Source organism: Aricia agestis, chromosome 21, assembly GCF_905147365.1.
Source record: "Aricia agestis chromosome 21, ilAriAges1.1, whole genome shotgun sequence".
Taxonomy (NCBI): domain Eukaryota; kingdom Metazoa; phylum Arthropoda; class Insecta; order Lepidoptera; family Lycaenidae; genus Aricia; species Aricia agestis.
Window position 1 is genome coordinate 3,224,698 of NC_056426.1, and position 21,347 is coordinate 3,246,044.

At 37.1% G+C, this 21,347-nt stretch overlaps 1 protein-coding gene across 1 annotated transcript; it reads left to right on the plus strand.

Annotated features, from left to right (window-relative positions):
* Window positions 1-6,915: 6,915 nt before the first annotated feature.
* On the plus strand, window positions 6,916-20,351 carry LOC121737600 (V-type proton ATPase subunit B). Its single transcript, XM_042129259.1, has 11 exons — window positions 6,916-7,090; window positions 8,716-8,834; window positions 9,174-9,303; window positions 10,519-10,650; window positions 11,280-11,404; window positions 12,062-12,292; window positions 14,669-14,771; window positions 17,074-17,228; window positions 17,848-17,985; window positions 18,750-18,878; window positions 19,469-20,351. The coding sequence occupies exons 1-11, from the start codon at window positions 7,006-7,008 to the stop codon at window positions 19,604-19,606; spliced, it is 1,485 nt and encodes a 494-aa protein (XP_041985193.1). The 5' UTR covers window positions 6,916-7,005; the 3' UTR covers window positions 19,607-20,351.
* Window positions 20,352-21,347: the final 996 nt, after the last annotated feature.

Sequence of the window (21,347 nt, forward strand, 5' to 3'; positions counted from 1 at the left end):
TTCTGAATAAAAAATTTTGAGTTTGAGTTTGAGTTTCGAATAGTAGATAAAATTATGAAATAGAAGCTTTTACTTAATATAAAATTAATTTAAATGTATCGTGTAATATCTGACATAGGTACAAATTCACATTTGTTTAAAGGCGCTATCACAACTTTCGTATGTCTAATATTCCATTGTGTAGTTATTTGGTGGTTGTAATTACATATATTTACATTTTTCATTTTATTTAAAAGAAATACGGACATATAAATTATCATTGTTTACGTAACCAATGCTGATTTGTGATTATGTCTAATTAAATAAAGGAATATAGTAAGTTTACAATATAGCGAAATGTTGATTTAAAGTTTAAATTATTATTTTAAGTCATTAATCTGTGCAATAGCCTAAATAAAAATATACTATCCAACTGCTGGGCATAGGCACCGCCCGAATCTTTTACTTATCTTGCTCCAGATACCGTTTACCAGCCCAGCTGATATGCCTCCAGTCGGCAGTTTTTAAAGTCTTCGCAATCCTTGGTTCCTCATTGGTAAATGGTAACGCTGACGAGTTGGCTAGTAAGGAAAAAATAGAATCCTTGCCAGAAGCCTTACTGGACAATGTAAGCTCAACAAGCTTCTTTACAGGACAGGGGTTAATAGCAATACGATCTGCAGATTCTGTGACACACCTATTCACCTTCTACTTGACTCTACTCCTCTACTACAGAGCAAAAGCTCTCCTAATTTAGTAAAGAGGAAAATTGTGGCACTAATCCCAATCACATCGTTACTGGGTTGGGGACGGTACTCTAATATGAAGGAGACACAATTAGATCCTCAAGAATCGTCGTAACGTCAGGATTACAGTGATCTGCCTTCGGGGAAAAAAAAACACCTCCGGAGCATAGCGCTATCTTTAGATATCCACTCAGTCGATATCTAGCCTAGATTTATGCAGACAACGTGACCAGCCCAATGCCACTTTAGCTTGGCCGTCTTGATTCCTACGTCTCTGATTCTAGTTTGGGAGCACATTAAGTTTTTTTGGTTTTGTTGAGACTTGAGCTCTATTGCTCTTTGGCAGACCCCGAGTTGGAAGTTTTGTAAATCGTAAATCGGCCAATGATAGAGTTTGCGTATAATTGGTTATGACTGCCATCCGATAGACGGCATCTGACGTCAGACAAAAAATATATTGAGCAGAGTGCGTTCTGGCGGACGTCTGACATTATGTGTCAGATGACGTTGATCGGATGAGTACTCTGGTTTTTCGTCCCAAGGTTTTTCCAAGTCCCAAGGCCCAGTGGGTCCAATGACCAGATATGAATTTTTAACATTTTTCCATCTGGCGATTGGTTCCACTTTTATGATCCATTGTTTTCTGGCAAGAAATTTTGAAGTAGGGTTGGCACAAAAATAATCAGTTATTTAAGTTATAACCATAATATTGTTTTGTACATTTAAAACATATCTAACACTATCACCTTAAAACTTATATTATTATTATTATTATTTGTATTTTTTAAATTTTCTTTTCTCCCTTGTGGGGTAGCTACTGCAGCTGCGGGCTTGTGGCCAAACAACTGACGGTAAATGTGAAATTAAGTGATGGATAAGAATTTTCGGACAATTCGGCATGTATTTAATTATTATTATTATTATTATTATATGGTATTTTAGATTTTCTCGGTTTTCACCGGCAAACTGGCATGTACGAGCCGAAGCCGAGTACACACCAGGTAAGTTATTTATATATTAGTACGTATTGAAAATGTGTCAGAAGGGTAATGTAATGTATGATCAGCCTGTAATGTATGTGATGTATGAATGTGTGAATTTGGCTGTGTTTGCGGTGTATGTAGTCTTGTATGTTCCTCTTCTGTCTGCAAGAACTTTCGTACTATGTGACACGTATTTAAGATTACAGCTTTTTGCATTAAATATGTTAGATTGAGAGGTAGTTGTAGGGTGTCAAGAGATTTGTGAAGCTGTTTTGGTATGACTCCTGTTATAGTAGATCATACTATTGGTACTATGGTTACTTTTTGCAGATTCCAGAGGCGGGCTTTGTGAGTTTTTCTGCTATAGTAGTTTGCAAGTTGTGAGTATTAGGGACGGCTATATCAATGAGGAATGCAGTTTTGTTAATTTTGTCTACTAGCGTTATATCAGGTATATTGTAGTGGTTTGTTCTGTCAGTCAGTATGGTTCGGTCAAAATAAAGTTTGGTAGAGGCGTTATCGAGGACATTTTCAGGTTTGTATTTGTAATAGGGTTCTATTTCAGTTATGAAGTTTCGTTGTTTAGCAAGTCTTTGATGAATTATATTAACAACTTGGTCATGTTTATGCATAGACATAATATATACTGTCTATGCTTATAGTCCGTTTGCACTATTGTTTTACAGGCTTCAGTAATATGCTGTATGGTTTTAGGACAACTATGGCATTTTCTGCAACTATCAGTGGTAAGGGTTTTGTGATGTATCTCTGGTAGTTTCTGGTCTCTATTGTTTGGTCTTGTATGGCAACCATGAATCCTTCAGTCTCTGGGAATAGATCTCCACGACTCAGCCATGCGTTCGACGCTTCCTTGTCAACATTTGTTTGGCATTAGTCATGCAGGTGTCTTCCGTGGAGAGATTTTCTAGCCCATTCAGATAGTTTGGTTTTATCGTCAGTTACTTTCAACTGGTTGTTTTGAGTATTTTTCAGATCTAAAGGGGTAAATTTATTGTCATTTTGAACTATTGTTTTGTGGAGAGTAGAAGATTCAGATTTAGTGATGAAATAGTGTCTTAAGTTTATGACCTGTTTATTGTGTAGATTTGTTATGTCGGTAATGCCTCTAGCTCCTTCTTTTCTAGGTAACGTAAGTCTCTGTATGCACGATCTTGGGTGGTGTTTACGATACTTAGTCATCGTTGTATTAATTTTCCTTTGTATATTGATTAAATCTGTTTTGTTCCAGCTTATAATTCCAAAAGAATAGGTTATTATTGGGATTGCGAATGTATTTATTGCTTTTATTGTGTTTCGAGAGTATAGTTTAGATTTCATGATCGCATTGAGCCAGTGTTGAAATGTTTGTCTTAATTTACATTTGATGTCTTTGTAATTAATTTGTTGAGACTGATTAAACCCAAGGTATTTATAAGTTTCTCCTTCATCAAGAGGTTCTATTCTTTCTCCGGATCCGGATCGGTGTAAGAATGTAAATATTTATGTCCTGCCTTTATAGAATTTATTTTTGTTTTATCCACCCCGAAATTCATTTTTATATCGTTTGTAAATTGTTCTGTCAATTCAGTCAGTTTGTATAGTTCAGATTCTGTGTCAGCATACATTTTTATGTCGTCCATGTAAAGTAGATGGTTAATAGTCTCGGTATGTCTCTGTCTGTCATTATAATTCATACGATATCCTGCATCTGTAGAATTAAGTATGTTAGAAAGTGGATTCAATGCTAGGCAAAACCACAATGGGCTCAAAGCATCTCCTTGCAAAATGCCTCTTAGTATTTGAATTGGATCAGTCCCGATTTAAAGTATTGGGAATTTTAAGTTTAAGTTTAGTGTTCCAGGACTTCATCATGGTTTTCAATAGATTTATTATTTTTGGGGTGTATTTTATAGATTTCTAAAACATGCAGCAACCAAGAGTGAGGGACAGAATCATAAGCTTTTTTATAATCGATGTACATAGAATACAAATCGGATTTTGTTTTATTTACATGTTTCAAAATAACAGAGTCTATTATCAACTGTTCTTTACAGCCTTGGCTAAATTTTCGCTTTTAAGGTCGTGATCTGTAAAAAAATTGAAATTTCAATAAAATACAGCTATATAACTTGCTTATGGCTGGTTGGTAAAAGTGCAGTAATGACAGAAACTTTGAAAGCTCTAACATAATATTTCATGACCTATAATAAGAGTCATATAGGTACCTAGAGAACCACAGGATAAACATTAGAAAAGGTAATATTATATCAAAAACCCATTAAGTATCCATCTAAGTGCCTACTAAAAGTGCTTTAGTCAAAGTGGTTGGTGAGGGTTTTCATCTAGACAGTAAGGGCATAAACTGCGTTAAGCGTGCACCCGCGCGGTTTCATACAAAAGTGACCCGTCGCGGGAAGCCGCGCGGCAAATCGTCGCGGGCAGGCGGGCCCCGCGCCCGCGCAACGGAGCCCGTCTCCCCGCGCGACGGTTCCCGTTGCGGGGGCAGGCGCGGGGCGCGTCGAAAGGAGCACGCGCGGGCTAGTTCAGTTAATGACGCTATGTGTTACGCCTACGGGCGGCACGCGCTTAGTAGCATATTATGCTTTCAGTTCTTAAAACAACACCGAAACCCCCAAACATGTATCTTCAAGGAGGTTGGAGTTCTGTTCACCGCCTTCGGACCATGGTATAATAAATCTTGGTGCAAAATCTTACTTTTTGGTAAGATTTACTTGGAATACTTCATTATTTATCCAAAATCACTATAAGTTTCCATTTGAAATACTTACTTCAGATTATGAATCGAAATCACAATATCAGCCAGATAAATATGCGGTTTTAGTAAAGATAGCGAGGAATTCCCTCAATTACTTATGGATCCCATCATGAAGTCACCTTTTTTATGAACATAGTACCAAATTCGCGTTAAACCCGATACAATAGCGAAAAAATCTTGAAAATCGGTCCACAATCGGCGAAGTGACGAACATATAACCTCCTCCCCCTTTATGAAAGTCGGTTAAAAAAATGCAAATAAATAATCGGCCAAGTGCGAGTCGGACTCGCGCACGAAGTGTTCAGTATCGCTACATAGCAAAAATATGCCAAAAATTGTGATTTTTGTATGGGAGCCCCCCTTAGTTTTTTTATTTCATTATAATATTATTATTAATTAATTAAGTACACATATAATTAAGGTCTTGGTGAAAATTTCAAGTGCCTACCTGTTGCTATTATTGAGATAGAGCAAAAAAAGCCAAAAAATCACGTTTATTGTATGGGGCCCGCGCGGCGCAGTTGTGATATGACGTCACAGCGTAACCGGGCGCCCGCGTCGTACAGTTACAACGTTACAACTTATTTTGCTTATAAATTGGAAACTAATTAACGTATCCAAGTAATTCTTTCACTATATAATATTCTTTATTTTTGACAGAGAATGTGGACTGCTAATAATCAAAATTAGGTAACATTCTCCATTGACTAAACTTTACAACAAATTCCCCGCATAGCAACCTAGATTCAACGAAAGAGCTCACTGGTTGTCTTTTTTTTTTTGCTAGTCGTCGTTTTGCTAAGTAATAATATATTAAGTTCTCCATCGATACGACTGTACATGCACAATGTTAAAATTAAACTGGAGACACTGCGTAAGTCGGGTCTCCGCGACGGGTCCCGCGACGGGGACCGCTGCGTGTTCACGCGCGTGCTCAAGCGACGTGCGCCCGTCGCGGGTGCCCGCTTAACGCAGTTTATGCCCTAAAGGTCAATTAAATAACTTAAATACATTGTTGATTTAATGTAGATCTATATGGCCCTTTACAGCATATGATTTATTATTATATATTTAAAATTGCGGGTAGTAGCTTTTGCGGCGGTACCGACCAATGCAGGCCACGGGTAGTAAAAATGAATACAAGTCAAAACTGCTGAATCGATTTTAATCATTTTTTCATTGGCTATATATTTTACTAGCGGCTCGCTCCGGCTTCCCACGGGTGGACATTGATTTTTTAAATATATTTTTTTCAATCTTTATTTCTTAGTCAGTCTTTATGTTAAGCAGAACATAAAAATGGTTTACACTATTTAGCCTGTAACTACTATATTATAATTATTATACACATTTTTATTGTATTTTTTGTTATATTTTAAGTGTTATGTTTGATTATTAATTCAAAAATAATATTCATTCAAAACGTAATGAATTAATGAAGCACTATAATATTATCCCATCAATGAAGTGGCACCCGGCTGTCGCATTTAAACTATTATATTATAAATCTATTGTGTCTGCGATTCCCATGATCGAGGGAATAATAATTAATATTTACGTGGACTCTCCGGGCGAGCACACCCGCGCGGCGCGCCTTGACGTCGCCCAATTCGCAACGTGCAGCAGAAATCGTAATATTTTAATTTCGCCATAACATTAAAACCAAACGTTCAATTTTAATCATTCAAAGACCAAATATTATCTACATTAACTGTACTTAGTAATGAAATAATTTATTTGGATAAGAATTAATGCCATGAGTAAAATAAAGGCATTTAAATGTAGTCCAAAAACATATAAAGATTTTTTAATAAAAAAATGGTGATTGTGCCTCACTCAACATAGATAGGTATAGTGTGTCTCGGACTTTTTTGTAGATATTTAAAAGATTTACAATTACTTAGAACATTTTATGGTTCTATCTTTTATAGTTTAGGCAGCGTACGCGAAAAAAGTAACATTTCTGGTTGATTTTTTACACCTTGCGTCCGAAAATCCCAAATATCTTTCGGAACCCTATTTTTTTCCAAAATAAAATTTAGCCTATGTTCAGCAGAATTAATATAGGATTCCAATGGTAAAAGAATCTTTCAAATCGGTCCAGTAGTTTCGGAGCCTATTCAAGACAAACAAACAATCAAATCTTTCCTCTTTATAATAGTAGTGTAGATACCCGATGCGAGCCGGGGCGGGTCGCTAGTATTTAATATTAATATTTAAATAAAATAAAAATTTAAGGGGGCTCCCATACAAAAACAATTTTTTTTGCCTATTTTTCGTCTATAACGGTACGGAACCCTTCGTGCGCGAGTCCGACTCGCACTTTATATTGAGTCAAGTGTCAACATAAATATTTCACAATCCATATCAATAAAGTAAAAATTGGCAACATTTATCTTGTGACGGGTCACGTGACGGCACGTGAAATACCATAGACAAATCTCCATTCGTCAGTTTTCGGGTGAGGAGGCAGCGCAGTTTGGTGTTTTATTGAGCGGTCTCCCAAGAGAAAACTGGAAAAATGGCAAAAACCATCTCCATAAACCAAGCCAACAGGGAGCATGTCTTGGCGGTATCCCGCGATTTCATCTCCCAACCCCGCCTAAGTAAGTACGCTGATGTTTTACGCCCTAGTGGCTAGTTCTTACGTATTTGCAGTCTGTGATATTTGTAGAATTATTGATTTTGCTTCCCATAGTTTGGATAAAGCTATAGCAAGTTGTGGATCTCTGGTGGAAATGGAAATGTTCAAGGATGAACCGTTATTATGAGCTTTTCCATGTTAGATTTCCAAATGTCCTAGTCTAATTTTATCAAATTTACGTCTGTAGATGGTAACCTTGCGCAGATAATGAACGCTATTAGTGCTTCATGAAATTCTCCAAAAAACTAGTCAATTATCTAGAAATCATTGCTAACAAGTTAAGCCTGTTTCAAAATATCCATCATATTGATAAAATATCCATCACTTGATTGATACACATCTTTTAGTCAGTTATTGATTCTTATTAGATTGTCTCATTTATTATATCATGAAACCCTAAAAACTGTATTACCTAAAGTTATTATAATCATAATGTAACATATTCTTCAAGTATTTTATTCAGTTTCAAAACTCTACAACTTTTTTCTAATAATTAGTGTCACATGATTTTCAACTTACATAGAGGTATTTTGATTTTTCATATTAGCACATACCTAGTTATGCAAATATAAAATGAATGTTTGATTTTGTAGCAGTTTTTGGTATACATAAATCTAGACAAGATAAAAAACAAGATTTTTGATCAGCTGATTGTTATCTATGTGTAACATTTTGGTGGTTTGAGACTGACATAGCTACTATATTTTGTAAAGTTTCAATATATTTTTATGCTCTTGAATGGGCTCTTTTGTAGTCCAGTTTGATAAATGTTAATATAATATTTTAGACTGATATTACTTAATAGTAAACAAAATCCAGACCATAGTCTACAAGTAATTTGTTCAAGTAATGTTAGTATGATTACAAGACATATTATTATTATTTTTAATCTAGAAAAGAAAGGACTTTATTGTAAAACGATAATGCCGTCCTTAAAGGTATATAATACAAGTTAATTATAAATAAAAAAATCAGCAATTAAATCTACCTCCTAAACATATCAGCTTAAATGTTTTGAAAAGTCAGTTTTTCTTCTAATTTGCATTAAAAACTAGCAGTGCATTTTCCTAATTTGAGTCACATGATTTTTAACTTACATGTTTCTATTTTTTATATTTTTAGTAAATACATGGTTATGCAAATCTGTAACTTATGTTTGGTTTTGTAGTAGATTAAAGATTTAGATCAGAAGAAAAAAAACAGATTTTTGATCAGCTGATTATTATCTATGTGTAATGGCTGTATGGGCAACGCTCCCTTTGCCTGTCCCGACTGGGACAAATTAAAAAAATATATATATCTATGTGTAACATTTTGGTGATTTGAGAGTTACACAGATATTATATTTTGTAAATCTATAATACAGTTTTATGATCATATTAAACAGGTTTATTTGTAGTTCACTAAATAAAACATTTTATTTATCTACATTAAATTGTAAAAAGAAATTTTAAATACAAAAACAAAGTAAACAAGATCCATAGACTACAAGTAAATTACATTTTACTTTTTAATGATTGTTGTTTTATTCAGCACAAGTATTTTGCCAAGTCATTTTTTTTATATATTTAAAATTCTGATCCACAGCATACAAGACTGTGTCGGGTGTAAATGGACCTCTGGTAATCCTTGATGAGGTAAAATTCCCCAAGTTCTCTGAGATCGTACAACTCAGACTCGCCGATGGCACCCTTCGTTCCGGTCAGGTAAATATTGTTTTTTTATTCCTATGTTGTGTTTCTAGAATAAATTCACAGCATTCTTAAATTTTTCTTCTTATATTTACTTGCCCTTTGGCAAAGCTTTCCTTGTTATAAATCAGAGGCTCCCAAATTTATTTTGTCTTCTGCCCACTTTGAGAAAAAGTTATGTTTTAGCGCTCCCATTGTTTCATTAATTTAAAATGCATCTAGATGAAATAAATCACCCCCAAGCCTCTACACAACGCCTCCATTTTTCAGCACCGACAAGGGGGTGTTATCGCCCACTTTGGGAAAGGCTTTTATAAATATTCAAAAATAATTTAATAAATACATCCATCACAGGTGCTGGAAGTCAGCGGCTCAAAAGCCGTCGTCCAGGTTTTCGAGGGAACCTCGGGCATTGATGCCAAGAACACCCTCTGTGAGTTCACCGGTGACATTCTCCGTACACCAGTATCCGAGGATATGTTGGGTAAGAACACAGTATTGGAATTATAAAATCTTCAAATTAGATTGCTGGAATAAAGTGACAAATTGAAACTTATACTCATAAGTTAGTAGAGTTATGTACTACATAGATTTGGCTGAAATATGCAACTTTTGCATGCACCAAGTGCCCTATCTGTTGTAACTATTCAATGTAAGACCAACGCCTCTGTGGTCTAGTGGTACAGAGCGCGGCTCTTGACGCGGAGGTCGTGGGTGCAATTTCCACGTTGGAGACATGTTATTTCCAAGTTTGGTTAGGACAATGCATGCTGATCATCTGATTGTCTGACAAGTAAGATGATCCATGCAAAAAGCCGGTCCTGCGCCTGATCTCTCGCCGGTCATGTCGGTCTTCCGTCCCACTGGGTTATGAGAGTAAAGGAATAGAGAGTGCTCTTGTGTACTGCATACACACTTGGGCACTATAAAATTACTCCTGCGTAGCTGGCCTGGTTTCAATTAAACCGGCCACCGTCACCAAAATCGGTGTGGGAGCTATATAATTATAAGACCAAGATGTACACACATAATGTGCAAAATAAAACATTCTACAATTGAATCAACATTGTGGTTTGAGACAACTTTATACAGATGAAAAAAGTGCAGCATCACGTCACGCGCGCGTGTTGATCGAATTTGATTAAGAATAAGAATAAGTTTATTTTGACAATCACACAACACAATATAACATTACTACAAAAATACACAAAGAAATAAAGAACACAAAAATAAAGAACACTAAAATTACAATAATATTAAATTGTGTGACGTCAAAACTAGACCCAGCTCAGCATTAGCAGTAACTACAAGTCTGCTGCACTGGTTTTCTGCTGGGACCAAAGGCGTGACATCACACCTTTGGTCCCAGCAGAATGAGCACATGATTACAATTTTGTTTTTTTTTAAATGTTCATGTGGCTTGACAATTAATCTGTATTCAGTCAAGGACAAGAACATGGGCTTAAAATGTTAGTAATTGTGAATATTTTATGCATAATGTGATATGACAACACGTTGGGGTTACAATAAAATGTTTAGGCAAAAAATATCCATACCTCATTTTACATAACTACATAGAAAAGCAAATACATAATTATTGTATTGAAAGGAAAGTAGCATTTCTAAATATTCAATATTTTACTATTCACATAATTTGGGTGTTTCCACCATCTGATTCTTGGTCTTGATCACCAAACAGGCCGTGTCTTCAACGGCTCCGGCAAGCCCATCGACAAGGGACCCCCAATCCTGGCCGAGGACTTCCTCGACATCCAGGGCCAGCCCATCAACCCCTGGTCACGTATTTACCCTGAGGAGATGATCCAGACCGGTAAGTTTTATTTTACGGTGGTTTATATTTTGTGTTCTAAATTTTTGGTTACTTTGTTTTATGGTGGTATAAATAAATTAAGGGCCAGCCTGAGACAGACAGCTGCCACAGATTAGTAAAGAAGAATTGACGGATTAATATTTATTTATTTATTTAATGATCTAGATTCTAGCAGTATTTAGCTGATATGACCATAACACACAGTGTTTTTATTCACAACTTGTTATTAAATTCTTTTGCAGGATTATAAAGCTATTTCAACATACATAGCTATATCTTTTTATTCTATGGCGCTTCTCCATTTCGTTGTTAGGTTGATATATACATTTTGAAATTACAGATGAGACAGAACCAAAATATAAAAAGACGCAAGATATTATAATTTTAGATGCACAGCCTTAGGTTGTTATAGCCCACATACTTTCTGCGCAAGCTCTGAGAAATATATAGCTGAGAGGCGTTACCATGGTCTTTCCTCTTACATTTGAACTTTTTCAAAAGTCGAAACCTCAAAAAAGAGTTTACTTTGACATTAATTTTTTTGATAACTTTTAAAAAGTAGAAACGTCAAAATAAACCCGCTAGTTGAATGGTCTTATGCCCTTCTGTAACTAAAACCACATCTGCAGGTATCTCCGCTATTGACGTGATGAACTCCATCGCCCGTGGTCAGAAAATCCCCATCTTCTCCGCCGCCGGTCTGCCGCACAACGAGATCGCCGCGCAGATCTGTAGACAGGCCGGTCTGGTCAAGGTGAGTGGTGGTGATGATGCCTGTGTCTAGAAAATTCAAATAAAAAAAACAAGTGTACTTTAGACCACACAATTGAAGTAAAACTTCTTGAGCATGCCTGGTATGAGAGAAAGAAAAGAAATGTACGTGCGCACCTCTCTTCGCCTTACCCGATCACACTTTTCGTAACGCTGTCGTTACACATTTGCCAGCTTACTTCCCAAGTCAAGAGTGCCTAAAAAAGTTTTACTTCCAAAATTTACAAAACAACGTCATAGTTTCAAGTGATTCAAATCACAGCTGATTTTAAAACTACTTAATCATTATTGGATTGAATAATTTACCTAACCTACCTGAGATCTAACTTCTAAACTTGAGGCCAAATATGATAGGCTAAAACCCTATCTAAATGAATAGTAACCAAACCTAAACAAAATATTAGTTTGTTTCGCCTCAGATCACCTAAATCCTAACCTATCATGCATTGGGTCTAAACTTGTGGTTTACCACTAAAGACATATTGTTGACATTTTGTTTTTGCTATAAATCAAAACCTGACGCCATAAAATATAAACTACCAAAATTCATAAGTCAAGGACTTATGAATTTTACAAAAAAATAACTTAGCATAAAATACTTATATGGATAGAGTGAGACACAAAACTATGTGCATTTCAGGTCCCCGGCAAGTCCGTCCTTGATGACCACGAAGACAACTTCGCTATCGTGTTCGCCGCTATGGGTGTCAACATGGAGACAGCTCGTTTCTTCAAGCAGGACTTTGAGGAAAACGGCTCCATGGAAAACGTGTGCCTGTTCTTGAATTTGGCCAATGACCCCACCATCGAGAGGATCATCACACCCCGTCTCGCGTTGACCGCTGCTGAGTTCTTGGCTTACCAGTGTGAGGTAGGAGAGTTAAGACCTATAATATTATTTCTAGCTAACCCGGCAAATATTGTTTTGCCATATTAAATTATTTCTAGTATCAATATAAAAAGTAGATAAATACCTATTCTCAGGCCTAATGAATGTAAACTTGAGAAGATTGATTGGTAAAATACTTATACAGTTGACAGACCTACGTCTTTTAGTCAGCTTCTGTCAATTTAATGTTAGCTGTGATCGGTGGGATGAGTTTGTTTTAAAGCTACGAAATTACTTAGGTCCGCAATCTGCCTAGAAATCAACTTTTCTGAAAGTACATTCAGAGAAGTTGATGGGGGACGTGCGTAGTTTGATCGCGTTATGTCAAACCCAGCCGACAGATCACTATTAACCCTTTAGCCGCCAAGGTCGGAATAATCCGACAAACATTGTCGTGCCCATTTCGCCAAGGTCGGATATTTACGACCAGTACCACTACTCGGTTAATCTGCCTTTTTTGTTTGATAGCACTGTATTATATTAAAATAATGTTTATACTTGGTAAATAGTTAACGAAGTAATCATTTACAATTGATTACACTTTAGTTTCTTAATTAGAAGACCTAAAAATAATGTCTAAAGTTAAATAAATTACCGAAAATATTCTTGCAATTTACTGATACAAAATTCCACATACATTAAAACATTCCTGTTTTTACTAACTAATTTATTATAAAACGAATAAAACAATGGTTACTGAACAAATAAACGTGTTTAACTTAATTTATAATATTTATAATAAATATAGTATAAAAATTTCAGTGATTGAATTGACGATTCCCATCCTTAGCCTGCATGTTTAGAAACGAATGTTGTCAGCACAGCCTGCGCCACGGTCGGAAAAAGACGACCGCTTCTGACGTCATAAGCGAGTGCCGCCTTCTAGAATTTTCCACTAGTGTGGTGCTTATGATGATGCTATCGATAAATGTGATTGTAGTGGATACTTAAATTAGAAATAAAATTACAATAAATTACAAAGTAAAGTAACTATCTGTCAGTCTGCTACGACATTTAGATGAAATTGTATGCGTGTAACGGAGATGGGATATCGATCTACTATTGAAAATCTATATTTGTAGTAGGTTATATATTTAAACAACTCAATTATTTAATCCGTGGAAACTATGAAATTAATATTATTTGAAATGTAATAACAAATATCGGGAACCATGTCACTTCAGTATTCAAGCTGTTTTTATTATCTAAAGTTTTTGCCAGCATTGTATATTTACTTACAACATTATGGATTCAAATACTAGATATCAGTTTATACTTTATACAGTGTGTTTGTGTAAACTGCACCGTTATCCTTGAAACCATCAATTGAGACTGTCAAATGAACAACTTTTTCTATGAGAACAATGCTGGTAACTCAAAAAAATCCGTCTTCATACCCATACAAATTGCCGATCTGGATTCCGGGCATCCGTGTGGTTATGAAGACGGCATTTTTTTTAGTTCCCAGAATTGTTCTCATAGAAAAAGTTGTTCATTTTGACGGTCTCATTTGATGGTTTCAAGGATAACGGTGTTTACACAGACACACTCTATAAATTATTAAGAAATAAATTATCGACATCGAAAAAGATAAGTATTGCACATCACTATTTGTTGTAGGTATCAAATTTTTGATTTATGGTGCCGGCGCTAGAGGCACGACAATTGATTTTAAGCTCGGCGGTTAAAGGGTTAATATTGAATTGACATGATTCGACCAAATGACAATGGTCTGTCAACTGCTTAGGAATCAATTTCCTCGATGGTACATTGTTGTTGTCCGCGACTTCGTCCGCGTCGATACATATTAGGATAATATTTTTCCCTTTTGTAAACATTTGTACGGGGCCCTATTTGGGAGGGGGGCAAGTTAATTTTTGAATGACGGACGCCAGGAGCGCCTGTAACTTGGGGGTCCCGTATATAATTGATACGGCTGCAGCTACACGCCTGATTATAACATTATTCCCATCAAACGCCTCTGTGGTCCAGTGGTTTAGAGCGTGGCTCTTGATTTGGAGGTTGTGGGTTCGATTCCCGCGTTGGAAATATGTTATTTCCAAGTTTGGTTAGGACAATGAAGGCTGATTACCTGATTGTCTGATAAATTAAGATGATCCATGCGTCGAATGGGCATAATATGTAAAAAGTCGGTCCTGCGCCTGATCTCTCGCCAGTCGTGTCGGTCGGCCGACCCACTGGGTTATTAGAGTAAAAGGAATAGAGAGTGCTCTTATGTACTGCGCACACACTTGGGCACTATAAAATTACTCTATTACTAATGTAGCCGGCCACCGTCACCGAAACCGGTGTGGGAGTTATTATTATTCTCATCAATAATCTTACTCCCTATTCCAGAAACACGTGCTGGTAATCCTGACTGACATGTCCTCGTACGCCGAGGCTCTGCGTGAGGTGTCTGCCGCCCGTGAGGAGGTGCCCGGACGACGTGGTTTCCCTGGTAAGTAGACGATACGAGAAGCATTGCAGATGGATTAGGGCTCCCACGCGAAACTGCGAATTCGCATCGCATCTGTCATTGGAACGAAGTTCCTTATCGCGCGTTGCGAAATGGGGCTAGACGGAAAAAGTTGTAACGACACTACACAAATGTGTCGGTATACTACACAATAACCAATACGGTTTTACTAAGGGTCGTTCCACAACGGATGCTGGTATAGGTCTTCTTTGTAGCATATTTGAAGCTTGGGAGGAGTCACAGGATGCCTTAGGTATTTTTTGTGACCTCTCTAAGGCATTTGACTGTGTCGAGCATGCTACTTTAGTCAAAAAATTGCACCACTATGGCATAAGGGACTCAGCACTCAGTCTTTTGACTTCTTACCTCAAAAATAGGACTCAAAGGGTTGAAGTTAATAGTAAAAGATCCAATGGGACCAAAATAGAATTAGGTGTACCACAGGGATCCATTTTAGGACCATTTCTTTTTCTCATCTACATTAATGACTTACCTTATCTAGTTAAGGATAATGAGATAGTACTTTTTGCTGATGACACTTCACTTATTTTTAAAGTGAAGCGACGGCAGTCAAATTACGACGAGGTAAATAGTGCTCTCTCAAAAATAGTACGTTGGTTTAATGTTAATAACTTACTTTTAAACTCTAAGAAAACCAAATGTTTAAAATTTACTTTGCCCAATGTTAGGCAAGTTCAAACCAATTTACTATTAAATGATGAGAAAATGAATTTGGTGGACTCCACTGTATTCTTAGGCATTACATTAGATAGTAAATTACAGTGGGGTCCTCATATTGCTAATCTTGCAGGTAAGCTCAGTTCTGCAGCATATGCAGTCAGAAAAATTAGGGAAATTTCTGATGAAGACACGGCAAGACTAGTTTATTTTAGTTATTTTCACAGTAGAATGTCTTATGGTATACTTTTATGGGGAAACGCTGCCGACATCAATACAATTTTTGTGCTGCAGAAGCGAGCTATACGCTCAATTTATAAAATGTCAGCTTTTGAATCTCTGAGAGAAAAGTTTAAAGAAATTGGTATTCTAACTGTTGCTTCTCAATACATTTTGGATAATGTATTGTATGTTAGAAAGAATTTAACTAAATTTAAAACTAAAAGTGATAGTCACGGTAGAAACACTAGAAATAGGCACAAGCTGGAAATACCAGTGATCAGACTTAGCAAAATAAGTAAATCTTTTAAAGGTCAATGTATACGCCTTTACAATAAAATCCCGGAAAACGTTCAAAATCTATCAATTAATAAATTTAAAAAAGTAATTAAAGAACGTTTGTGTGCCAAAGCCTACTATACGGTCAAAGATTTCCTAAACGATAGCACATCTTGGGAGTAGGATGGCTGCTTGCAAGGCTGCTTCTACATTTATTATATGTGACTTACAATTGTGTATTCATATTGTATAGATTAAGTTATTTACATTGTAAATTTTATTTTTTTAAAAGACAAATTTTCCACTTTTTTACTAAAAAGTGGCCCCGTGCGAGTTTCTTACGCCGGTTCTTCTCGCCGGGTTAGTTCCCGAACCGGTGGTAGGCAACATGTAGTTCAACATTCTGAAAATATTTGATTCAAATTTATTCAGAAATAAAACAATTTTTATTTTATTTTATTTAAAGCAATAATGCTATAGTTGTAGGCCGTGCGGTAGCGCGTGTTTATCGCTCTGTCTTTCTCTCGAGTTTATACAGGTTATTTGTACATAAGAAGCAGTTATGTGTGGGAGGCTCCCACACCTCACTGGGAGCTCATTTCCTGCCATGCGTGTTTTCACCCGCGGATCAGTCCACATGCGGGTGACAAGTGACAACATACTCCTGGCCTGCTCGTTGCTCGCATGCCAGTAGAAACGTATGAAATGATAGGATGCGGGCAACGATTCCTCATTTGTCTAATAATTGTGATGAATTTGAAGAAAAGTTTAGAAGTAATGAGGAATCAGATCAAGGGCGGATCCAGCTTTGGCGCCAGGCGGGGGGGGAGTCACATAGTCGTGGTCAAGACACAAGAACTTATAATTTAATTTTGATTATTTACTTAGTGGTTCACCTAGGACCTGGACCCAGCCCAGGTCATGACCCCCATGAATCCGCCCTTGAATCAGATGGACATCCATAGCAACATGAATACAACCTAACCTCCTTTTTGCTTCTGCCGTAGTCTGGTGAAAATTACGTCTGTTTTATTTAAAAAGAAGCTCGTCGCCATTATCATTGTAATAATGTGTGTTTGGATAATAAAGAGTTTTCTTTGTCCCCCAGGTTACATGTACACCGATTTGGCGACCATCTACGAGCGGGCCGGACGTGTGGAGGGCCGCAACGGCTCCATCACTCAGATCCCAATTCTGACTATGCCGAACGACGACATCACCCATCCCATCCCCGATTTGACCGGGTACATTACTGAGGGACAGGTGAGAATATTTTTTAAAATAAATTATTCCCAAAACACTACTATTCACATATTAAGTTAATATACCTAGCGGAATAGAGCAACAATCTCGAGCTGTCAAACGAAACCGAAATTGGTTTCATCTGTGTGTAAAAATATGTATACACTTACACAAGCATGATTGAACATGATTTCTATGAGATTAAATTCTGAACTCGCGGCACGTGCTGACTAGACGTCAAAAAAGAGTGCTGCTGTCATGTATCACACGTCTTTTTTTACCATGCAGTGTTACTGATAGTGACATCCCTCTTGCTCAGGCCTTTGTTTCTCTATTCCACTAGGTATATTAACTTTATGATTATTCAACTTTTAGATGTATAACCGTAGGCTACCAGGTTTTAAAATGAAAGATTGATAGTGGACTGTATTAAAGTTAAAATTTTACAATAAGTATAAGTGCTGATCGCCGACGATGACAATGTAAGAGTGATGAATGCAATAGTCAAAATTAAGTATAATTTACTATAGCTATCTGTGTAGTGTGCGCTTGCGCATAAGGCGCATGCGCCGGCGCAGTTAAGTGAACGCGCCCTGCGCGTCCCTAAAAATATAAATATACAACTTCATTATGTTAACAGATCTACGTAGACCGTCAGCTGCACAATCGTCAGATCTACCCACCAGTCAACGTGCTGCCCTCCCTCTCCCGTCTGATGAAGTCTGCCATCGGCGAGGGCATGACCCGCAAGGACCACTCCGATGTGTCCAACCAGCTGGTAAGTGGTTCCCGTGGGTTCCTTTAGTGAAAATTTAGAATTTCTCAGGGTTCTAGGGGTTTGGTAAAAATCGATGGCAAATGGAGGCCTACTACGAACACGTTTTGAAACTCGAACAATCGAATGATAATGCCGCGTCCTGCTCTAACAACGTCATTTCACGTTTGTTAGAGCAGGAAGCGGCATCCTCGTACGATTTCGTGGTACGGCCCCAGGATGGGTATTGTGATGTTCTTGAAAATGTCAGCTACAAATTACAATTTCACAAAATATGTCAGCTGTTGTTTTTTTGCTGCAACAAATTACCAAATTTTTTTGCACAATAATATTATTGCTTCATCACTTTGTTCTATTAATAATAATCGGCTCCACAGGATATAAATCCTGTAGAGTCGATTATTCTATCCGCATAAATAAACAGATAGCATTTCATTTAATGTTAAGCAAGTAAAGATAACACGAACAGACAATGGGTAAAATGGACCAAGAACATAATGGAATGGTATCCTAGACAAGGGAAAAGACGAAAAGGACGTCAGACCAAACGATGGGAGGATGACCTTTCAAAAGGATGGAGGGGATTTGCCAGGGACAGAGACAAATGGAAGGAAATGGGGGAGGCCTAAGTCGAAGGACAACCTGACTAAATGTGTTTTTATTGTTTTGCTATAAAATTGTATGGTTACAGTCAGTGAATAAAGGCTTCATTTATTTATTTATAAGTAAATGATTTCTATTCTAATATTTCATATATTGTGTTACAGTACGCTTGCTACGCTATCGGCAAGGACGTGCAGGCGATGAAGGCCGTGGTGGGTGAGGAGGCGTTGACACCCGATGACCTGCTCTACCTCGAGTTCCTCACCAAATTCGAGAAGAACTTCATCACGCAGGTGAGTGTGATGACATAGTAAAAGGAGGGGAAGTAGGTTATCTTCATATAAAGGCACCGCGCGCGGCTTGTATGTGTGCGCCATAGTATCAATGCGTCGCCACGTACGGCACACAACAAAATCTCGGCCAGTTTAAGCCGCGCGCGGTGCCTTTGTATGAAGATAACTTACTTCCCCTCCTTTTACTATGGTTCTGATGATACTTCATACTACACAACTTAAAGAGGCTTTGAACTCTGTATCTGACACGTGACCGAAAATACGCGGCCGAAGTTCCGTGGCCGATATTACGTTCCGACGCATTTGGCTGATATGATACACGGAGCCGAAATTATGCGGCGGAAATTCAGTTGCGAATGTGTGAGTATTCAGTATTTCGAGCGCTGTCGTGGCGTAGTGCCGTGTTATCTGCCTCCCCGCAACCGGATCTTCGTCGATAATCGAACAGAACATCGGTCGCGTATGATGTGTTGCTATACAAAACATTGCTTCCGAATCGCTGCTGAACTTACGCCCGACCGAAGTTCGGCTGTACGTTATAACGCGAAACTTGTCCTATGTGTATTAAATTATTAATTTACTCTCCACAGAGCAACTACGAGAACCGCACAGTATTCGAGTCCCTTGACATCGGCTGGCAGCTGCTTCGTATCTTCCCCAAGGAGATGTTGAAACGTATCCCCGCTTCCATCCTCGCAGAATTCTACCCCAGAGATTCGCGCCACTAAACCGACAATAGCGACATTCTGGCTAAAACACACTAAATACACCATAACCTATGTAAAAGTATTGGTGTGAAGTTAGGTGCAAGATACATAACCTAACTTTTTAACGTTGCAACCGTACCCCAATATTTTTATAGTTCGCGTTGGAATGTCGGTTATATGTAAGATATTATCTTATTAGTAAGTTGTTAATAGTCTATTTAAATGTGTATTTAACGAAGTTACAAAATTATAATGATTACAAGCCAGCCATTTTCAGTGTTACTAGTGTAAATAAATGGAATTTAAATCAGTATATTGGTGCTTCAATGGTTTTGTAGAATTTATTTATCTGTTGTTTTTGTGCACAAAGTTGAATGTGTAAGGCACGGTCGGCAGATTATCTAGATGTTATCGGTCTTAACACCATTCCAACGAACACTAAAGACTTGATAATGTTTTTGTTGACCGTACGCTCAGTGTGATATTTCTTTAATGTCTTTCAAACCAAAATGCAATAATCATGTTGTGATTTGTCAATTTATTAATTGACGAGTTCTCGTCAGGCATTGACAAGTTCTAGTCAAATATTGACATGACAAGCTCTTGTCAAGTACAAAAAATTGACAATTTACAGCGGATCTGTAAATATCACTGCAGAGTTGTAACATTGAGTTACATTCCAAGATTTCCTCGTTCGCTCTTCATATATTGCTAAAGTGAATTAGGATACTGTTGTTTTATGGAAATAAAAACTATAGAAAGTTAATATTGTTTTATTAAGATATTGGCCTGGAAATGTAATAATCAGATATCAATAATATAAAAAAAAAAAAAAACAAATACGTGTGGCACTTGGAGGGGTAGTCACAAGAAAAAAACCTCTTCATAAATCATACATGCGCTCCTGGTACTTCATAGTTTAAATTCACAAGAATTGAAACAAAATATTGGGGGTAGTACAAGAAAAATCTTAGAATTAGTGGGTAGGTCGAAAAAATTTTACGCAAACACCTCTTCATACGTTATGCGCAGTGCGCTCCTGGTACTTCATAGTTTAAATTCACAAGAATTGAAACAAAATATTGGGTAGTAACAAGAAAAATCTTAGAATTAGTGGGTAGGTCGGAAAAATTGAACGCAAACAACTCTTCATAGGTTATGCGCTCCTGTTACTTCATAGTTTAAATTCACAAGAATTGAAACAAATAAAATCTTAGAATTAGTGGATAGGTCGAAAAAATTTAACGCAAACACCAGCTCTTATACGTTATGCAGCGCTCCTGATACCGTACTTCATAGTATGGGCTACCCACAAGAATTGAAACAAAATATTGGGGGTAGTCACAAGAAAAATCTTAATTATTGTAGTGGGTAGGTCGAAAAAATTGATCGCACACCTCTTCATACGTTATGCGCCCCAGGGTACTTCAGTTTTATAATATAACGCAATACGTGATATTGAGCATTAAAGAAATAAAACATTAAATTAATTCTACGTTTATTGTTTTTTGTTACAATTTCAAATTAGTGCAAAGTAAATGCCGAGCAGTGTTAGGGTCCAGAGAATGTATAGAAGTAGTCATTAAGCACATTGAATATGATCATTTAATTTTTTTTCTGCGTTTTGTTTGCAAAAAGTGGCAATTTTGGGGCCAATTTTTGTAAACAATATTATTGCTACAGCATTATTTGCATTCAGAAGTCGAGTGTTAGATTAAGGCCCAATTTCACCAACGTTTGTTAGTGTTAACAGCTTGTTAAA